Genomic DNA, 18,126 nt, shown 5'->3' with positions numbered 1-18,126 from the left:
CTGGAGTGTGGAGCTTTAACTGGCCGAAGCCTGTTAGAGTCAGTGGGCCAAAGCTAGTGTCATCCTGAGGAGTGTGAGGTAAACCTCTGTGTGAGAGAAGTCTCATGTGATAAAGCTCCAGTATAAAGGCTGCTGTGTGTAAGCACTGGAGTGTGGAGCTTTAACTGGGTATTTTTGATTACAAAAGTGTGAGTCAAGCACTGAAAGAGTGAGTAGGCCGAAGCCTTTTAGAGTCAGTGGGCCAAAGCTAGTGTCGTCTTGAGGAGTGTGAGGTAAACCTCTGTGTGAGAGAAGTCTCATGTGATAAAGCTCCAGCATAAAGGCTGCTGTGTGTAAACACTGGAGTGTGGAGCTTTAACTGGCCGAAGCCTGTTAGAGTCAGTGGGTCAAAGCTAGTGTCATCCTGAGGAGTGTGAGGTAAACCTCTGTGTGAGAGAAGTCTCATGTGATAAAGCTCCAGTATAAAGGCTGCTGTGTGTAAGCACTGGAGTGTGGAGCTTTAACTGGGTGTTCTTGATTACAAAAGTGTGAGTCAAGAACTGAAAGAGTGAGTAGGCCAAAGCCTGTTAGAGTCAGTGGGCCAAAGCTACAGTCACCCTGAAGAGTGTGAGGTAAACCTCTGCGTGAGAGAAGTCTCATGTGATAAAGTTCCAGTATAAAGGCTGCTGTGTGTAAACACTGGAGTGTGGAGCTTTAACTGGCCGAAGCCTGTTAGAGTCAGTGGGCCAAAGCTAGAGTCACCCTGAGGAGTGTGAGGTAAACCTCTGTGTGAGAGACGTCTCATGTGATAAAGCTCCAGTATAAAGGTTGCTGTGTATAAGCACTGGAGTATGGAGGTTTAACTGGGTATTTTTTTATTACAAAAGTGTGAGTCAAGCACTGAAAGAGTGAATAGGCCAAAGCATGTTAGAGTCAGTGGGCCAAAGCTAGTGTCGTCCTGAGGAGTGTGAGGTAAACCTCTGTGTGAGAGGTGCCTCGTGTGATAAACCTCCAGTATGAAGGCTGCTGTGTGTAAGCACTGGAGTGTGAGTAGGCTGAAGCCTGTTAGAGTCAGTGGGCCAAAGCTAGTGTCATCCTGAGAAGTGTGAGATAAACCTCTGTGTGAGAGAAGTCTCATGTGATAAAGCTCCAGTGTAAGTACTAGAGTGTGGAGCTTTAACTGGGTATTTTTTATTACAAAAGTGCAAGTCAAGCACTGAAAGAGTGAGTAGGCCAAGCCTTTTAGAGTCAGTGGGCCAAAGCTAGTGTCGTCCTGAGGAGTGTGAGGTAAACCTCTGTGTGAGAGGTGCCTCGTGTGATAAACCTCCAGTATGAAGGCTGCTGTGTGTAAGCACTGGAGTGTGAGTAGGCTGAAGCCTGTTAGAGTCAGTGGGCCAAAGCTAGTGTCATCCTGAGAAGTGTGAGATAAACCTCTGTGTGAGAGAAGTCTCATGTGATAAAGCTCCAGTGTAAGTACTAGAGTGTGGAGCTTTAACTGGGTATTTTTTATTACAAAAGTGCAAGTCAAGCACTGAAAGAGTGAGTAGGCCAAGCCTTTTAGAGTCAGTGGGCCAAAGCTAGTGTCATCCTGAGAAGCGTGAGATAAACCTCTGTGTGAGAGAAGCCTCATGTGATAAAGCTCCAGTATAAAGGCTACTGTGTGTAAGCACTGTGGTGTGGAGCTTTAACTGGGTATTTTTTATTACAAAAGTGTGAGTGAAGCGTTGAAAGAATTAGTAGGCCAAAGCCTGTTAGTCAGTGGGCTGAAGCTAGTATCATCCTGAGGAGTGTGAGGTAAACCTCTGTGTGAGAGAAGTCTCATGTGATAAAGCTCCAGTATAAAGGCTGCTGTGTGTAAGCACTGGAGTGTGAAGCTTTAACTGGCCGAAGCCTGTTAGAGTCAGTGGGCCAAAGCTAGTGTCGTCCTGAGGGGTGTGAGGTAAACCTCTGTGTGAGAGAAGTCTCATGTGATAAAGCTCCAGTGTAAGTACTGAAGTGTGGAGCTTTAACTGGGTATTTTTGATTACAAAAGTGTGAGTCAAGCACTGAAAGAGTGAGTAAGCCAAAGCCTGTTAGAGTCAGTGGGCCAAAGCTAGTGTCCTCCTGAGAAGTGTGAGGTAAACCTCTGTGTGAGAGAAGTCTCATGTGAGAGAGCTCCAGTATAAAGGCTGCTGTGTGTAAGCACTGGAGTGTGAGTAGGCTGAAGCCTGTTAGAGACAGTGGGCCAAAGCTAGTGTCGTCCTGAGGGGTGTGAGGTAAACCTCTGTGTGAGAGAAGTCTCATGTGATAAAGCTCCAGTGTAGGTACTGGAATGTGGAACTTTAACTGGGTATTTTTGATTACCAAAGTGCGAGTCAAGAACTGAAAGAGTGAGTAAGCTGAAGCCTGTTAGAGTCAGTGGGCCAAAGCTAGTCTTGTCCTGAGAAGTGTGAGGTAAACCTCTGTGTGAGAGAAGTCTCGTGTGATAAAGCTCCAGTACAAAGGCTGCTGTGTGTAAAAAGCTCCAGTGTGAAGCTCCAGTGTAAGTTTGTTGTGAGAGGAGGCTCTGTGAGAGCAAAGATGTTTATCTACATGAGGAAGAAGCCCAGCATGGAAGCAAAGAAGAAAGTATAAAGGACTCTATTTGTGTTGTGGAAACCTTGTTATTGTAAATAGTGCATCCATATTGTTTTACTACAAAGAAAAGCCTCCTATGGAAGAGATATATATTTTCTGTTCGTTGTGGGAGTTCTGTGTGCCATATTTGGTTCAATTCCATCATTGGTGGAGTTCAGAATGCTCTTTGATTATAGGTGAACTATACATCCCAGTAACTACAACTCGCATATGTCAAGGTCTATTTTCCCCCAAGAGCGCCTCAAGAGCGCCCCTGGGCAACATCAACTATACTGTGAATGCTTACTTTGCGTAATGGTTGAGCCGCCCCTGTTGCCAGCCGTTCTGAAATGACTTCTACTGGTTCCTTCAGTACTCTTGGGTGTAGTTCACCTAGCTCTTGGATTCCTTTAGGGCAGCCAGGTCTCTTCCCACACTTTCTATCTTACTACGCTTAAATGGCATAGGCTTAGTGCTATGGTATTCAGATCCTTACAAGAGAAATACATTTTCTAAGGTAGAGCCTTACATGCGTTGGCAGGTAGAGGTCATACACGGATCCGGAGTCCACGTCAATAGCATGAAACCCGACCGACGAACCATAGATGACTTTTAGCCTCTGCCCGTTTTCAACCGTCAAGTCAACCAGCAGCGGTTTTTGATGAAGGGAGATAAAGGACTGCGAAGAGAAACAACAGGCATTGTATATTAGAACCAGAGCTACTTTGAAAGAGGGAAGCTTATGCTGGATCTACACTGCCTGTGCTGTCATGCGCTGGGCCTGTGAAAAGGTCCGTAGACAGGATGTGCTGTGTATGCCCAACGGGATGTCAAGGATGCCTCAGATTAGAGGCCCTATAGATTTCCCTAAACAAAGTCTTTAGAAACTTGGAAAGTTTAACAAAGTTCTTTATTAGTGCTTAGGTCTTCAATAAATCAAACAAATACTTCAAGGCTTTAAATCAACTGGTCATGAGTTCGAAGCCACCCCGGGTTGGAGTGGGTTTCCAACCAATTGTGTGTAGCCTGTTGTCGACCTGTGCAACCCGAAAGACAGTTGCATCTGTCAAGGAGGAAAATTAGGTACCACCTTAAAGTGTGGGGAGGCTAAATTAACTGATTTATGAGGCCATAAAGAAGACTCCAGCAAAGCATTCCAGCAGGGAAGCATGCGGGGAATGCTTCATCAGCGTCGCAGATGGATGATGAAAGCGACAGCTCCCCTGGCGGCCAGAAAAAGTTAAATAGCCTCTGTGTATGTCTGTAGATGTTTGTATGTCAAAATTGGCATTGAATGTTTGCCATATATGTGTACACTGGAATCCGTCCTGAGTTCCCTGTGGGCGGAATATAAAAGCTGTAAATAATAATAATAATAATAATAATAATAATAATAATAATGGCTTTCTTAATCTTGTCCACAAGGGACAGGCAACTATCTTCATGAACTGTTACTTCCTTCTATAAGGGAAATCCTTGACCTCTATTTGGGCAATCTGTCTTAGGCCCTGCTGGCGTGGGCCCCTACACCCAGTCCAAATTGTGTTATGGCTGCCGTGAGTGGTCCTTCCCAAACAGAGTCCTTTTGTAGATTTGCAAGAGGAAAGAAGGTCTTCAATTCCCAGCGAAGGCTGGCTGTAAAGCTGTGGGACTGGATCCCCCAGCAAAGGCTATGAAAGACGAAGCTTTCTACAGGTGGAACTGATTCACGTCCTGTATGAAAGGCTTCTCTATGTGAACTGAACTAGAGGTCCCCTTTTTCCCTCCTAAACCCAGAAAAAGGGTCGGAACTAAAGAACATAATGATAATTGATGGGTCATTGGCCCTATAATTGCAAACCAAGGGAAGCCACCTTATCGCAAAATGCATGGAACCTTGGAATACATGCAAACACTCAAAGAAAGAAAAAGAAGTTGGAACTCTTAGTACAGTCGTACCAGCACACTGCCCTTAATTGATCCCAGACTATCTGCTTATCCCAGATTATCTGGCACTGGGGACTCATATAATCCAGTTCAAAGCAGATAATCTGGGATCCAGCTTTAGGATGACATCGCCCAGAGGTTTCATGTAGATGCTGAAAAGCATAGGGAAAGAATAGAACATTGCAGGACACCACAGGTCAAAGGCCAGGGGTCCGAGCAGGTATCCTCTAGCTTCACCGACTGGGTACGACCCTCAAGGAAGGATCAGAGCTACTGAAGAGCAATTCCCTAAGACCCATTCCTGAAAGTCAACCCAACCTTGCCACCAAAGCAGGAAAGAAACCAATAGCCAGACAATCAGAGACTGAGAACAACAACCTCCATGAACACTTTACATCTACTGAATTGGACATGGCTCTCAATAAATGCAAAAATGGATGATCTACGGATGGAACAAATCAAGAACTTTGGCCCAAAAGCAAGGCGCTGGCTGCTGGAGCTGATGAACAACTGCACTGCATCCTGTCAGATCCCCAAAATCTGGAGGAAAGCAAGAGTCATCACCATCTTGAAGCCAGGCAAAGACCGTAATGACCCAAAAAGCTACAGACCAATCTCCCTGTTGTGCCACCTCTACAAAGTTCTGGAGAAACTTATTTTGCATAGAATTACGGAAAAAATAGACCCCTGTCTGATCCCATAGCAAGCTGGCTTCAGGAAAGGAAAAAGCTGCACATAGCAAGTGTTGAACCTGAAGATGGCTTTGAAAGGCGGCAGATCACAGAAGCTGTCTTCATAGACCTGTCAGCGGCTTATGATACTGTGAAACACAGTATTTTCCTCCAGAGAAAAATGTATAATATCGCAAAGGACGATCACCTCACCCGCCTCATAGGAAACCTGCTACAAAACAGGAGCTTTTTTGTTGAGTTCCAGGGACAGAGAAGCAGATGGCGGAAACAGAAGAATGGCCTGCCTCAGGGGAGCGTGCTTGCTCCATCCATGTTCAACATCTACACAAATGACCAGCCACTGCCAGAAGGGACAGAGAGCTTCATCTATGCTGACGATCGTGCCATCACCACTCAAGCAGGGAGCTTTGAGATGGTAGAACAGAAGCTCTCCGAAGCTCTAGGTGCTCTTACTGCCTATTACAGGGAAAACCAGTTGATCCCTAAATCAACAAAAACACAGACATGTGCTTTTCATCTCAAGATCAGACAAGCATCCCGAGCTCTGAGGATTATTACCTGGGAAGGAATCCCACTGGAGCATTGTTTCTACCACCCACTTTTTGCTTGATGTTCAGGCAGTGCTTCTTGTAGGTCAGAGCACGGTCCAGAGTGACTCCCAGGTCTGTGGGTGCGCTGCAATGCTCCCGTGGGATTCCTTCCCAGGTCATAATCCTCAGAGCTCGGGATGCTTGTCTGTTCTTGAGCCGCTGAGATATCCAAGACATCCAACAAGGATACATTCTCCCTGTCAAGTTCTCTGCGGAGGTCATTCACCAAGGCAACCAAAGCTGTCCCCGTACCACGACCAGGCCTAAAGCCTGACTGTGAAGTTTCCATATAATCAGTGCCATACAAGAATCCCTGGAGTCGAGTAGCAACCACCTGCTCCAGGACCTTGCCCAAGAAGGGAAGATTTAAAATTGGCCGGTACATGTCCCACCCTGGACATTCCACAAATATATAAACCCTATTTTCCTAGTTTCCAACAGACCTCACATCCTCGCTGAGGATTCCTGCCATAGATGGAGGCGAAACATCAGGAGAGAATGCTTCTGGAACATGCCCACACAGGCCGACAAAACTCACAACAACAGTGATTCCAGCCATGAAAGCCTTTGACAAAATACTGTATTTACCATTTTTGTTGCTTTGCTTACATATATCCTTCAATAAACTGCTTGCCAATTTTACTACACTGACGTGGTGTTTAAAGACAGAGGTGTTCCGGTTCTGGCATACAACATAAAATGGTGAACAACCCAAACAAATGCCAGAACTAACCCAAGGATCCTTGGAATGGCTACCCTATTTAGTCATCAGAACATAGGGAACATATCTTGCATTTGTCAACAGTGACAAATGCAAGAGACTCCACTTAGGCAGAAAAAACGAAATGCAAAGATACAGAATGGGGGATGATGAGGCCTAGCTCGAGAGCAGGACGTGTGAAAAAGATCTTGGAGTCCTCGTGGGGAGGAAGGAGAACATGAGCCAGGAATGTGATGTGGGGGCAAAGAAAGCCAATGGGATTTTGGCCTGCATCAAGAGAAGCCTAGTGTCTAGATCCAGGGAAGTCATGCTCCCCATGCTCATTTAGTTGATATTGTATTAATTGTATGTTTTTAACTATTGTGTTTATTCTTATTTGCATTTTTATGGTAATTGTTGGCATTGAATTGTGCCGGATGTGAGCCGCCCTGAGTCCCCCCCCCAGGGGGTGGGAAGGGCGGGGTAGAAATGCCCGAAATAAATAAATAAATAAATATTCCACTTTGGTTAGACCACACCTGGAATATTGTGTCCAATTCTGGGCACCACAATTCAAGAGAGATATTGACAAGCTGGAATGGGTCCAGAGGAGGGTGACTCAAATGATCAAGGGTCTGGAGAACAAGCCCTATGAGGAGCGGCTTAAGGAGTTGAGCATGTTTAGCCTGAAGAAGAGAAGGCTGAGAGGAGATATAATAGCCATGGATAAATATGTGAGAGGAAGCCACAGGGAGGAGGGAGCAGATCAAGGGTCTGGAGAACAAGCCCTATGAGGAGCGGCTTAAGGAGTTGAGCATGTTTAGCCTGAAGAAGAGAAGGCTGAGAGGAGATATAATATCCATGGATAAATATGTGAGAGGAAGCCACAGGGAGGAGGAGGGAGCAAGCTTGTTTTCTGCTTCCCTGGAGACTAGGACGCGGAACAATGGCTTCAAACTACAAGAGTGGAGATTCCATCTGAAAATGAGGAAGAACTTCCTGACTGTGAGAGCCGTTCAGCAGTGGAACTCTCTGCCCCGGAGTGTGGTGGAGGCTCCTTCTTTGGAAGCTTTTAAACAGAGGCTGGATGGCCATCTGTCAGGGGTGATTTGAATGCAATATTCCTGCTTCTTGGCAAAATGAAGTTGGACTGGATGGCCCATGACTGTGAGAACCGTTCAGCAGTGGAACTCTCTGCCCCGGAGTGTGGTGGAGCCTCCTTCTTTGGAAGCTTTTAAACAGAGGCTGGATGGCCATCTGTCAGGGGTGATTTGAATGCAGTATTCCTGCTTCTTGGCAGAATGGGGTTGGACTGGATGGCCCAGGAGGTCTCTTCCAACTCTTTGATTCTATGATTCTATCCTCGCTGAGGATGCCTGCCATAGATGGAGGCAAAACATCAGGAGAGAATGCTTCTAGAACATGCCCACATAGCCCGACAAAACTCACAACAACAGTGATTCCAGCCATGAAAGCCTTTGACAAAATACTGTATTTACCATTTTTATTGCTTTGCTTACATATATCCTTCAATAAACTGCTTGCCAATTTTACTACACTGACGTGGTGTTTAAAGATAGAGGTGTTCCTGTTCTGGCATACAACATAAAATGGTGAACAACCCAAACAAATGCCAAAACTAACCCAAGGATCCTTGGCATGGCTATCCTATTTAGTCATCAGAACATAGGGTGCTGCTCTAAAGATTCGTCTTTCCAATCTGTTGGGTTTTTTTTGTATAATTTTGACCAGAATGTATTTCCCAAACTGCGACTGTTCCGTGGAACAGCATCAATTTTGTATTCTGAATTTTTTTAAAAACCAGTTTTAATTATGAAAGCCTTCAACCCCGAGAGTGCTAAATAATGAAGCGAGGAGGGAAGCTGCATCATTAAGATTTCTCATATGCAAATTTAAATCAAATTTTGGCAAAAAATTACATAATTTATCAACAAGCCTGAGTTGCAGATCTATTAGACAGCCACTGGGAGCTTAGCTATTTTTTCCCCAGCTAATGTCCAACTATGTTTATAGAACGATAATAGTGATATTAGCAGGAACATGTTGGTGGAATAACATATTATGGAAAACAAGGAGAACAAGCTGTAAATACTAAACTGTCTCCTTTACTTACCTTAAAGGCCATGAATTTGTGGTACGGCTTCGGAGCCCAGGCATAGACCTCCACGGAATTTTTCACAGCAATCACAAGGAATTTGATTCTCTCATATTTCACTGCAAATAAACAATTGTGTTGTTTGAATCGATTAGTTACAGAAGTTGGAAAGGCATTCGAAATTCATTTGCAAAGCTTGCTGAGCCGAAGGTGATGGATTTGACCTAGAATCTGATCCAGAATAATTTACATGGTTTAGAGCAGAGTGTGGAAAAAGTTGTTTTTGGACGTATTTGATGTTTTGGAACTCATCCCTGGTTTGGCAAATGGCTGATGCTGGATGAACATTTTGGAACGCGGTCCAAAAAAGAGTAATCTTCCCAAGATCTTATTCCAATCCCCAATAACAATGTAAACGTGAGGGTGAAATAAATTTTGAAAATCATCAGACTATTGCAGGCACAGGCCCCACAATTCCTTCAGTACATGGACAACATCCTTCAGTACGTGGATGACATACTCATAGCAGAGGCATGGGCCAACTTGGGCCTCCAGGTGTTTTGGGCTTCAGCTCCCACAATTCCTTCAGTAGATGGGCAACATCCTTCAGTACATGGATGACATACTCATAGCAGAGGCATGGGCCAACTTGGGCATCCAGGTGTTTTGCCCTTCAGCTCCCACAATTCCTTCAGTAGGTGGACAGCATCCTTCAGTACGTGGATGACATACTCATAGCAGAGGCATGGGCCAACTTGGGCCTCCAGGTGTTTTGGAGTTCAACTCCCACAATTCCTTCAGTAGATGGACAACACCGTTCAGTACGTGGATGACATACTCATAGCACAGGCATGGGCCAACTTGGGCCTCCAGGTGTTTTGGAATTCAACTCCCACAATTCCTTCAGTAGATGGACAACATCCTTCAGTACGTGGATGACATACTCATAGCACAGGCATGGGCCAACTTGGGCCTCCAGGTGTTTTGGGCTTCAGCTCCCACAATTCCTCCAGTAGATGGACAACATCCTTCAGTACGTGGATGACATACTCATAGCACAGGCATGGGCCAACTTGGGCCTCCAGGTGTTTTGGGCTTCAGCTCCCACAATTCCTAACAACCTCAACAGCTGAGAGGAAAAAAGAAAGGGCCTGAGGCTTTTAGGAATTGTGGGAGTTGAAGTCTAAAACACCTGGAGGCCCAAGTTGGCCCATGCCTCTACTGAAGGATGCTGTCCATGTACTGAAGGAATTGTGGGAGCTGAACTCCAAAACACCTGGATGCCCAAGTTGGCCCATGCCTGTGCTATGAGTACGTCATCCACGTACTGAAGGATGTTGTCCATCTACTGAAGGAATTGTGGGAGCTGAAGCCCAAAACACCTGGATGTCCCAGTTGACCAATGCCTCTGCTATGAGTATGTCATCCACGTACTGAAGGACATTGTCCACCTTCTGAAGGAATTTTGGGAGTTGAACTCCACAACACCTGGATGCCCAAGTTGGCCCATGCCTGTGCTATGAGTATGTCATCCACGTACTGAAGGATGTTGTCCATCTACTGAAGGAATTGTGGGAGCTGAAGCCCAAAACACCTGGAGGCCCAAGTTGACCCATGCCTCTGCTATGAGTATGTCATCTATGTACTGAACGGTGTTGTCCATGTACTGAAGGAATTGTGGAAGCTGAACTCCAAAACACCTGGATGCCCAAGTTGGCCCATGCCTCTGCTATGAGTATGTCATCCACGCACTGAAGGGTGTTGTCCATGTATTGAAGGAATTGTGGGAGTTGAAGTCCAAAACACCTGGAGGGCTAAAGTTTTCCCATGCCTGAATTATAGCCAAGTGCTCCTGTTCAGATTTCATATTAATATGTAGTCAGCAGCAATAATGTAACTCATGGCTGTAGTTAAGGAACTTGTAGATGTTTTCGAAGGACTATTTGTGGCATCCAAGGTTGTGTCAGAGAAGAATTCTACACGGTGACCACCAGGTTACAACAAGGTATCTCGGGTGCAGTTCCTTGTTTTGGTGTTGGTGATGAAAACACCATCTTCAGGTCATGAATTCTTCTTAATATTTCAACAAGAAACAAATCTCTGATACTATAATTACATGTATGAAAAGAACAACAACATACATAAAATAGATATGCTATAACACCCCTATTGTTATGTTAACATTAAATCAATACATAACTAGTACAAAAAAGTCAAAGTAATGTTCACATAATGTTTACATTTCATTAAGTAATCACAGGCTTTGCTTCAGGAGATTCTCTTGCAAGCAAATGCTCTTAATCCTGATGAACCTTAAATACATGCTATAGATAACAAGTGAAATCAAGCTTGTCATTAATACCCTGAGGGAACAGGGTTTGAAATTTAAAAGTCCAGAAAGCTTCCCTTTGGAGAAGTAGTTTCTTCATATCTAAATTAGGTCTGGTGTAGTTTTTCCAAAGCACAAATCCTAAAACTATGGCATGAATGTTCCTTCTCCCTAAAGTGCATATATAAAGAGGAGTCAGTATTTACATTTTTGATCCGAGAGCAGTGTTCAAATATTCTAGTTCTCAGGGGTCTGGTGTTCATCCCAATGTACTGTAAGTTGCAGGGACATTGAATTACATATATTATGTTCTCTGAAGAATATGTTGAATGATTTTGTAGGGGAACTGTGATGCTACGAGATATTAATGCTTCTCCAAAGGAAAGCGAAATTGCTACTCAATGTTAAATTTTTGGTGTATAGCTCTATGTTTACATATGGCAGATAGGGAAGAATAGGCACAGACAGGGTAGCAACAGCAGAGATAGGATTCATTTGCATATGGAAGCCAATTGGTCATATGCAGATTAGCGTAGGCCCAGGATTTGAAAAGGTTGCTAGGCCAAAATGACAGTTGGAGAGAGAGCAGAGCTAAACATTCCAAAGGGGCGGAGCCAAGGTTTTAAAAATAGGCAGTTAGAGTCAAAAGAGTGAGTTAGGAATTACTGTTTGTGAAGAGAGTTAGGGATTCCTTTTTGTGAGAGACAGTTGGGAACTTCTGTGAGAGAAAAGAGTTAGGAACTTCTGTGAGAGAAAAGAGGAACTCCTGTTAGAAATAAGCAGTTATGAAGATGTGTTAAAGACTTCTGATATAGAGAAGCAGTTAGTTAAATAGAGCTCGAGTTTTAAGGAACATAAAGAAGGCTAGTGGTGCCTTAGTTCAGAATATAATTCAACCAAGAGTGTGCAAAGCAAGTAACATGTTTGTGAATGTGAAACATTGAAAGTTTATTCAGAAAAGTAAACCAAGTAAATGATACTGATGGTAAGCCTCAAGATTGCAACAAAACACAAATGTAACCACAAGCATTGGAGCCAGAAGTTATAAATAAACTGTGTTACTTTGTTATATACAAGAGTGTTTCATTGCCTGTGACATAAAGCACAAAGGTTTAACAGCACACAGAAAGTCCCAGCCAATATAAAAGAAGAAAATGAATCAGTATAAGGCAGCAAAGTTTTTTAAATAAGGTTTTTAATAAGGAAATAGTCTCTTTCTCTCACCACATATATGTTGTTAAGGAACTGACAATTAATTCCTTAACACAGTAGCTCTCTCTCTCTCTTTTGGATCTCTCAGATCTTTTTGGACTTCAGCCCTTCATTATTGTCCCAGGATCTGGAGGACCAAGAGTTGCGAACCCTTGCCTTAAACTTTCCCCAGTCGCTTCTGGCAGATAATTCAATAATATCAATAAATAAGACCCACCGACTTTGTAGTGTACGCAGCCTTCCAGGTCGCCCACCGGCACCCAGCCTTGCCGCTTCTCCACATCAGGGTCATTTCGCAAGATCTTGTTTCGTAACCAAGATAGATAGTATACCCGTAGCTTATTCTTCTTGCCTGGAATACATTGGAATAGAAATGAAAAGGAAGCATTTGAAAACCTACTGGACTGTGTCACCACATTGGATGCAGTAAGACACCTTTCAGCACCATTTGCAGCAGGAAACAGGGAGATATTTGAAGGAACATTTCATAGCTTCTAAACCAGTGTTTCTCAACCTTCCTAATGCTGTGGCCCCTTAATACAGTTCCTCATGTTGTGGTGACTCACAACCATAACATTATTTTCATTGCTACTTCATAACGGTAAGTTTGCTCTTGTTAGGAATGGTAATGTAAATATCTGATATGCAAGATGCATTTTCATTCACTGGACCTAATTTGGCACAAATACCCAATACGCCCAAATTTGAATACTGGTGGGGTCGTGAGGGTTGATTTTGCCATTTGAGAGTTGTAGTAGTGGACTGCAGTATCTTGCATTTGTCCCTGTTGAACTTCCTTTTGTTAGTTTTGGCCATTCATCTCTCTAATCTGTCAAGATCGTTTTGAATCCTGCTCCTGTCCTCTGGAGTCTTGGCTCTACCTCCCAATTTGGTGTCGTCTGCAAACTTGGTGATCCTGCCTTCTAGCCCTTCATCTAAGTCATGAATGAAGATCCTAAGCAGGACCGGGCCCGGACGGAACCCTGTGGATGGCACTCCACTCATCACTTCTTTCCATGATGAAGAGGAAGCCTTGGGGAGAATCACCCTCTGGGTTCGTCCATTTAACCAATTCCAGATCCACCTCACCGTAGTTTTGCCTCGCCCACATTGGACTCGTTTCCTTCCCAGAAGGTCATGGGGGACCTTGTCAAAGAAGGCCTTCCTGAAATCCAGGCACGCTCCATCCATGGCATCATTCCCCGCATCTACCCAGCTTGTCACTCTATCGAAAAAAGAGATCAGATGAGTCTGGCATGACTTGTTTTTGATCAATCCATGTTGACTCTTAGCGATGACCGCATTTGTTTCTAAGTGTTTGCAGACCACTTTCTTCGCCATCTTTTCCAGAATCTTGCCCGGTATCAACGTGAGGCTGACAGGACGGTAGTTGTTTGGGTCATCCTTTTTTCCCTTCTTGAAGATTGGGACCACATTGGCCCTCCTCCAGTCTGCTGGAACTTCTCCCATTCTCCAAGAACTCTCAAAGATGATTGCCAATGGTTCCGAGATGACTTCCGCTCGTTCCTTCAGTACTCTTGGGTGTCGTTGATCTGGCCCTGAAAGGGGACTTGGACTCATTGAGAGCGGCCAGGTATTCATGGATGACTTGTTTCCTAATTTGGGGTTGGGTGTCCTCTAATCCCTCCTCCACTCCATCTTGCTGAGGTTGAAGATGACTTTCTTTTTGTGAGAAGACCGAGGCAAAGAAGGTATTAAGTAGTTCTGCCTTTTCAAAGAAGGCCTATCTAAAATCCAGACACGCTCCATCCACAGCATTCCCTGCATCTATCCAGCTTGTAACTCTGGAATCAACCCCAAGGACCCTTTCGCATTCCTAAAGCTACCTTACATTAATTTTTTTCTAAGTAGCAGGATGCCATCTTTTCAGTGGAGCTGCAAGGACTTTTTCAACACATTGAGATTTTGTCTCTTCTCTCCATTCAATGAATCCACATTGTCCTTGCACACTTGTAAATAACTGCAAAGCACCTCTCTACCGAATCATGGTTATGTATATGAAGGAATCTATATAGAAACTGAAATGTTCAACATATGCCTTCAAGCATGCTCTGTATTCAATTACGCTGAGCCAAACCTTACGAAAGAAAGAAGCCCTCCTTGGTGCTGCGAATGCTGCTCCCGTTGAAGCTGATATTCCAAGTGAAACTGATTAATTGTACGGGTGCCAAAACTCATGTTTTGTTCTGTTTCTGACCCACCTCTCAGCTTCCTGAGTGCAACTCCAAATCTCCCTAAAGCATTCATTCTGCTTTCACACACAACAAACTTTATTCGTCTTATTTTGATTAATTTGCTGTTTTCAAACATATTGTGAAAGCCGAGAGGTTATCTTAAAGCACGTACACTATTGGTAATGTTGACACAGAACCACAGAATCAAAGAGTTGGAAAAGACCATCCAGTCCAACCCCATTCTGCCAAGAAGCAGGAATTTTGCATTCAAATCACCCCTGACAGATTCCCATCCAGCCTCTGTTTAAAAGCTTCCAAAGAAGGAGCCTCCACCACACTCTGGGGCAGAGAGTTCCACTGCTAAACGGCTCTCACAGTCAGGAAGTTCTTCCTCGTGTTCAGATGGAATCTCCTCTCTTGTAGTTTGAAGCCATTGTTCCGCGTCCTAGTCTCCAAGGAAGCAGAAAACAAGCTTGCTCCCTCCTCCTCCCTGTGGCTTCCTCTCACATATTTATGCATGGCTATCATATCTCCTCTCATCCTTTTCTTCTTCAGGCTAAACATGCCCAGCTCCTTAAGCCACTCCTCATAGGGCTTGTTCTCCAGACCCTTGATCATTTTAGTCGCCCTCTTTCGCTGGACACATTCCAGCTTGTCAATCTCTCTCTTGAATTGTGGTGCCCAGAACTGGACACAATATTCCAGGTGTGGTCTAACCAAAGCGGAATAGAGAATGGGGAGCGCGACTTCCCTAGATCTAGACCCTATGCTCCTATTGATGCAGGACAAAATCCCATTGGCTTTTTTTGCCGCCACATCACATTGTTGGCTCATGTTTAACTTGTTGTCCATGAGGACTCCAAGATCGTTTCCACACGTACTGCTCTCGAGCCAGGCATCATTGTCCCCCATTCTGTATCTTTGCAATTTTTCTGCCTAAGTGGAGTCTCTTGCATTTTTCTCTGTTGAACTTCATTTTGTTAGTTTTGGCCAATCATCTCTCTAATCTGCCAAGATCGTTTTGAATCCCGCTCCTGTCCTCTGGAGTATTGGGTCTCCCTCCCAATTTGGTGTTGTCTGCAAACTTGATGATCATGCCTTGTCTTTGGATGTGTTGTATACATAAGTTCACAACTTTTGGGATTCAACCCCACACTGCCCAAGTTTCAAGTCCTCAACCAGGAGCAGTTTAGTTAGCTTAGTATAGACTAAGGGTTTCCCTTCCTTCATGTCTCCTGTATGTATGTTGTTGTTTATTCGTTCAGTTGCTTCTGACTCTTGGTGACCTCCTGGACCAGCCCAGGCCAGAGCTTCCCGTCAGCCGTCACCACCCCCAGCTCCTTCAGAGTCAAGCCAGTCACTTCAAGGATGCCATCCATCCATCTTGCCCTTGGTCGGCCCCTCTTCCTTTTTCCTTCCATTTCCCCCAGAATCATTGTCTTCTCTAGGTGACCTCATGGACCATCCCATGCATTGTTGTTATGTGCACGTAAATTAAAAACAGACTCCAAACGTACCTGAGATGGTGATGAGCACGTTGAGTCCTTCAAGCACATCCATTTGCTGAAACCGCCTCCTGGTTATCAGTGAGTAAACTCGTCCTTGCCCACTTCTGTCCAGGAGCCACAATCCATTCTCGGTCCCCACAAGCAAATTCACGCCTGTTAATGAAAGAAGAAGAGTACACAGTGTTAGTATTTTGGGAATTTAGATTCTCCCAGGCATTCTGGACCATTTCGACCCACCTATTGAGCACCCAGTGACAGCATGGAAGTGTACCTCCACCACTCATGGCTCTTTCATGCTATAGGATTGTGGCAGCCGTTAGGAGAAAATAAAATAATAAAGGGAAATCATAATAATTTAGAATAAAATAGAAGATTCATGTTCCTACCTGATCCTGAAAAGACCATTTCTAATGAGTAAATTTGCAAGCATGAAAAACCTACAGATGATATTGATTGACACTGGGCTTTGGGTCAGTTTGCTCTAGCTGATGTTTACATAGATATGAAGTCAACAAGAGAAGTTTGGCAGGACAAAGAAATCAATAGTATCGATCGAAGACTTGGAACATCTAAGGTCATATGGTGAGAGAGCGCCATCCTCTGACCACTTAATGTAAATAGCAGGCAATTTCAGAAGAGTTTCATCCTAAGTAAATTCCTTCATGGTCTTCATATTAAGAAATAAGATATAATGAAGTAATTAAGGCTGGATTGACTAGAGGAGATTGCCTTGATCAAATCTTATGTTATAAGCATATAAAAGTTATAATTCAATTAGAGATTTAAGCAGTTGAACACATACATGTCATCTTAGGGTAACGGGTGAGGGTTGGGATAAGTTACATAATCGAGCAGATGTTTGGGGTCACAATGTAGATAAAGATGTCCTTGGAAACTATACATGGAAACACCTGTTAATGATTGTATTGTGTAAATGTCAGACTCTTTCTGTGCATGTGTGGAAAGGGTGCTATTCTGCTATAAAAGACCGAAGCGATTCAGACCTCAGTGGTGACAGTCATTTGAGCTGTTCAACCTATACTCTGCAGAGATAGAAATAAAGTCTTGGAAGTACGACAATCTGTCTCCATCTTCTTCCTTCTCCAAAAGTAGTCTAATGATCTCAGGTAACGTATATTCCGCAACAGGATCATAGATGTGGAAGAGACCACAAGGGCCACTCACCCATGCAAGAATATAAAGTATTCCCTCCCAAAGGAGAAGGAGGCGGGAAGGAGGCATGAAAGAAGGAAGGAAGGTCCCTAGAAAGCACATGAGGCAGAGAGGAACACAACACTTTGCTGATCTTCCCTCCTCCGTGAGCAAAAGGTAATGGTGGAGCTTTTTCTCCAAGGGTGTTGCAACTCAGAGTAAGCTTCGCCTTGCTTCCAAACACCACCACACAAGAGCTGTAGTTTTATATTTTATTGAGGAAAAAGTCCAAGTCAAAATAAAGAATAAGCATTGCAAAGTTCCAAAGATTTAGATTAAATGCAGAATATAGTTCAGGTAAAAACAAGAGGCACATAGGCAAAGTTCAAAACAGAGTCCAAGGTACAAGCAATGAAACAATTGCCCCAAGAATCACAATGCAAGAAATCCCAAGCGTGCTGCTTTCCAGCTAAGGTTATTCCATGAAGCTTTCAGGCTAATAAGCTACATGGAACTGACGCTTTCCCTTAGTTTGCAAGATGCCTTTCTAACATGGAAACATTATGCTCTCACCAACATGAAAGCATTGCAATGACCTTTCCCCGAGCTGGCTTCTCGTCTGCCGGTCAGGTGAGAACTCCGCCTGACCCGTAAATCAAGACGGGCTTGCCGGGTCAGGTCATTATCAAGGCTTTCCGCACTTTCACTATCAGCATGGGAAGGAGGCTATAGTGAGGGAGGGAGACTATTTCTTTATTTAAGAAAAATCTCTTTGCTCTTATACTGATTCAGTTTCTTCTTTTATATTAGCTGGGACTTTCTGTGTGCTGTTTAACCTTTGTACAGGCACTGAGACACACTTCTGTATAACAAAGTAACACAGTTTATTTATAACTTCTGGCTCCAATGCTTGTAGTTACGTTTTGTGTTTTGTTGCAATCTTGAGACTTACAGTCAGTATCATATACTTGGTTTACTTTTCTGAAGTAGACTTTCAATGTTTCACATTCACAAACATGTTATTTGCTTTACACACTCTTGACTGAAATTATGATCTGACTAAAGCACCACTGGCTTTCTTTATGTTCCTAAAATTTGAGCTCTATTTAACTAACTGCTTCTATATTCAGAA

The 18,126-nt window shown here is 43.9% G+C and overlaps 1 protein-coding gene across 1 annotated transcript in view; it reads right to left on the bottom strand.

The window, feature by feature from the left end:
* NRK (Nik related kinase) overlaps nt 1-18,126 on the bottom strand; it is a 197,083-nt gene that overhangs the window by 39,078 nt on the left and 139,879 nt on the right. Inside the window, exons 25-28 of the mRNA XM_067471688.1 lie at nt 15,852-15,995; nt 12,357-12,491; nt 8,617-8,717; nt 3,104-3,253 (exon numbers count right to left, since the gene is read on the bottom strand). Coding sequence (XP_067327789.1) covers nt 3,104-3,253; nt 8,617-8,717; nt 12,357-12,491; nt 15,852-15,995 — 530 coding nt within the window. The remainder of the gene's footprint in view (nt 1-3,103; nt 3,254-8,616; nt 8,718-12,356; nt 12,492-15,851; nt 15,996-18,126) is intronic.

The sequence above is a fragment of the Anolis sagrei genome, chromosome 10 (genome assembly GCF_037176765.1).
Source record: "Anolis sagrei isolate rAnoSag1 chromosome 10, rAnoSag1.mat, whole genome shotgun sequence".
Classification (NCBI taxonomy): Eukaryota; Metazoa; Chordata; class Lepidosauria; order Squamata; family Dactyloidae; genus Anolis; species Anolis sagrei.
This window is presented reverse-complemented; position numbering and strand designations above follow the sequence as displayed.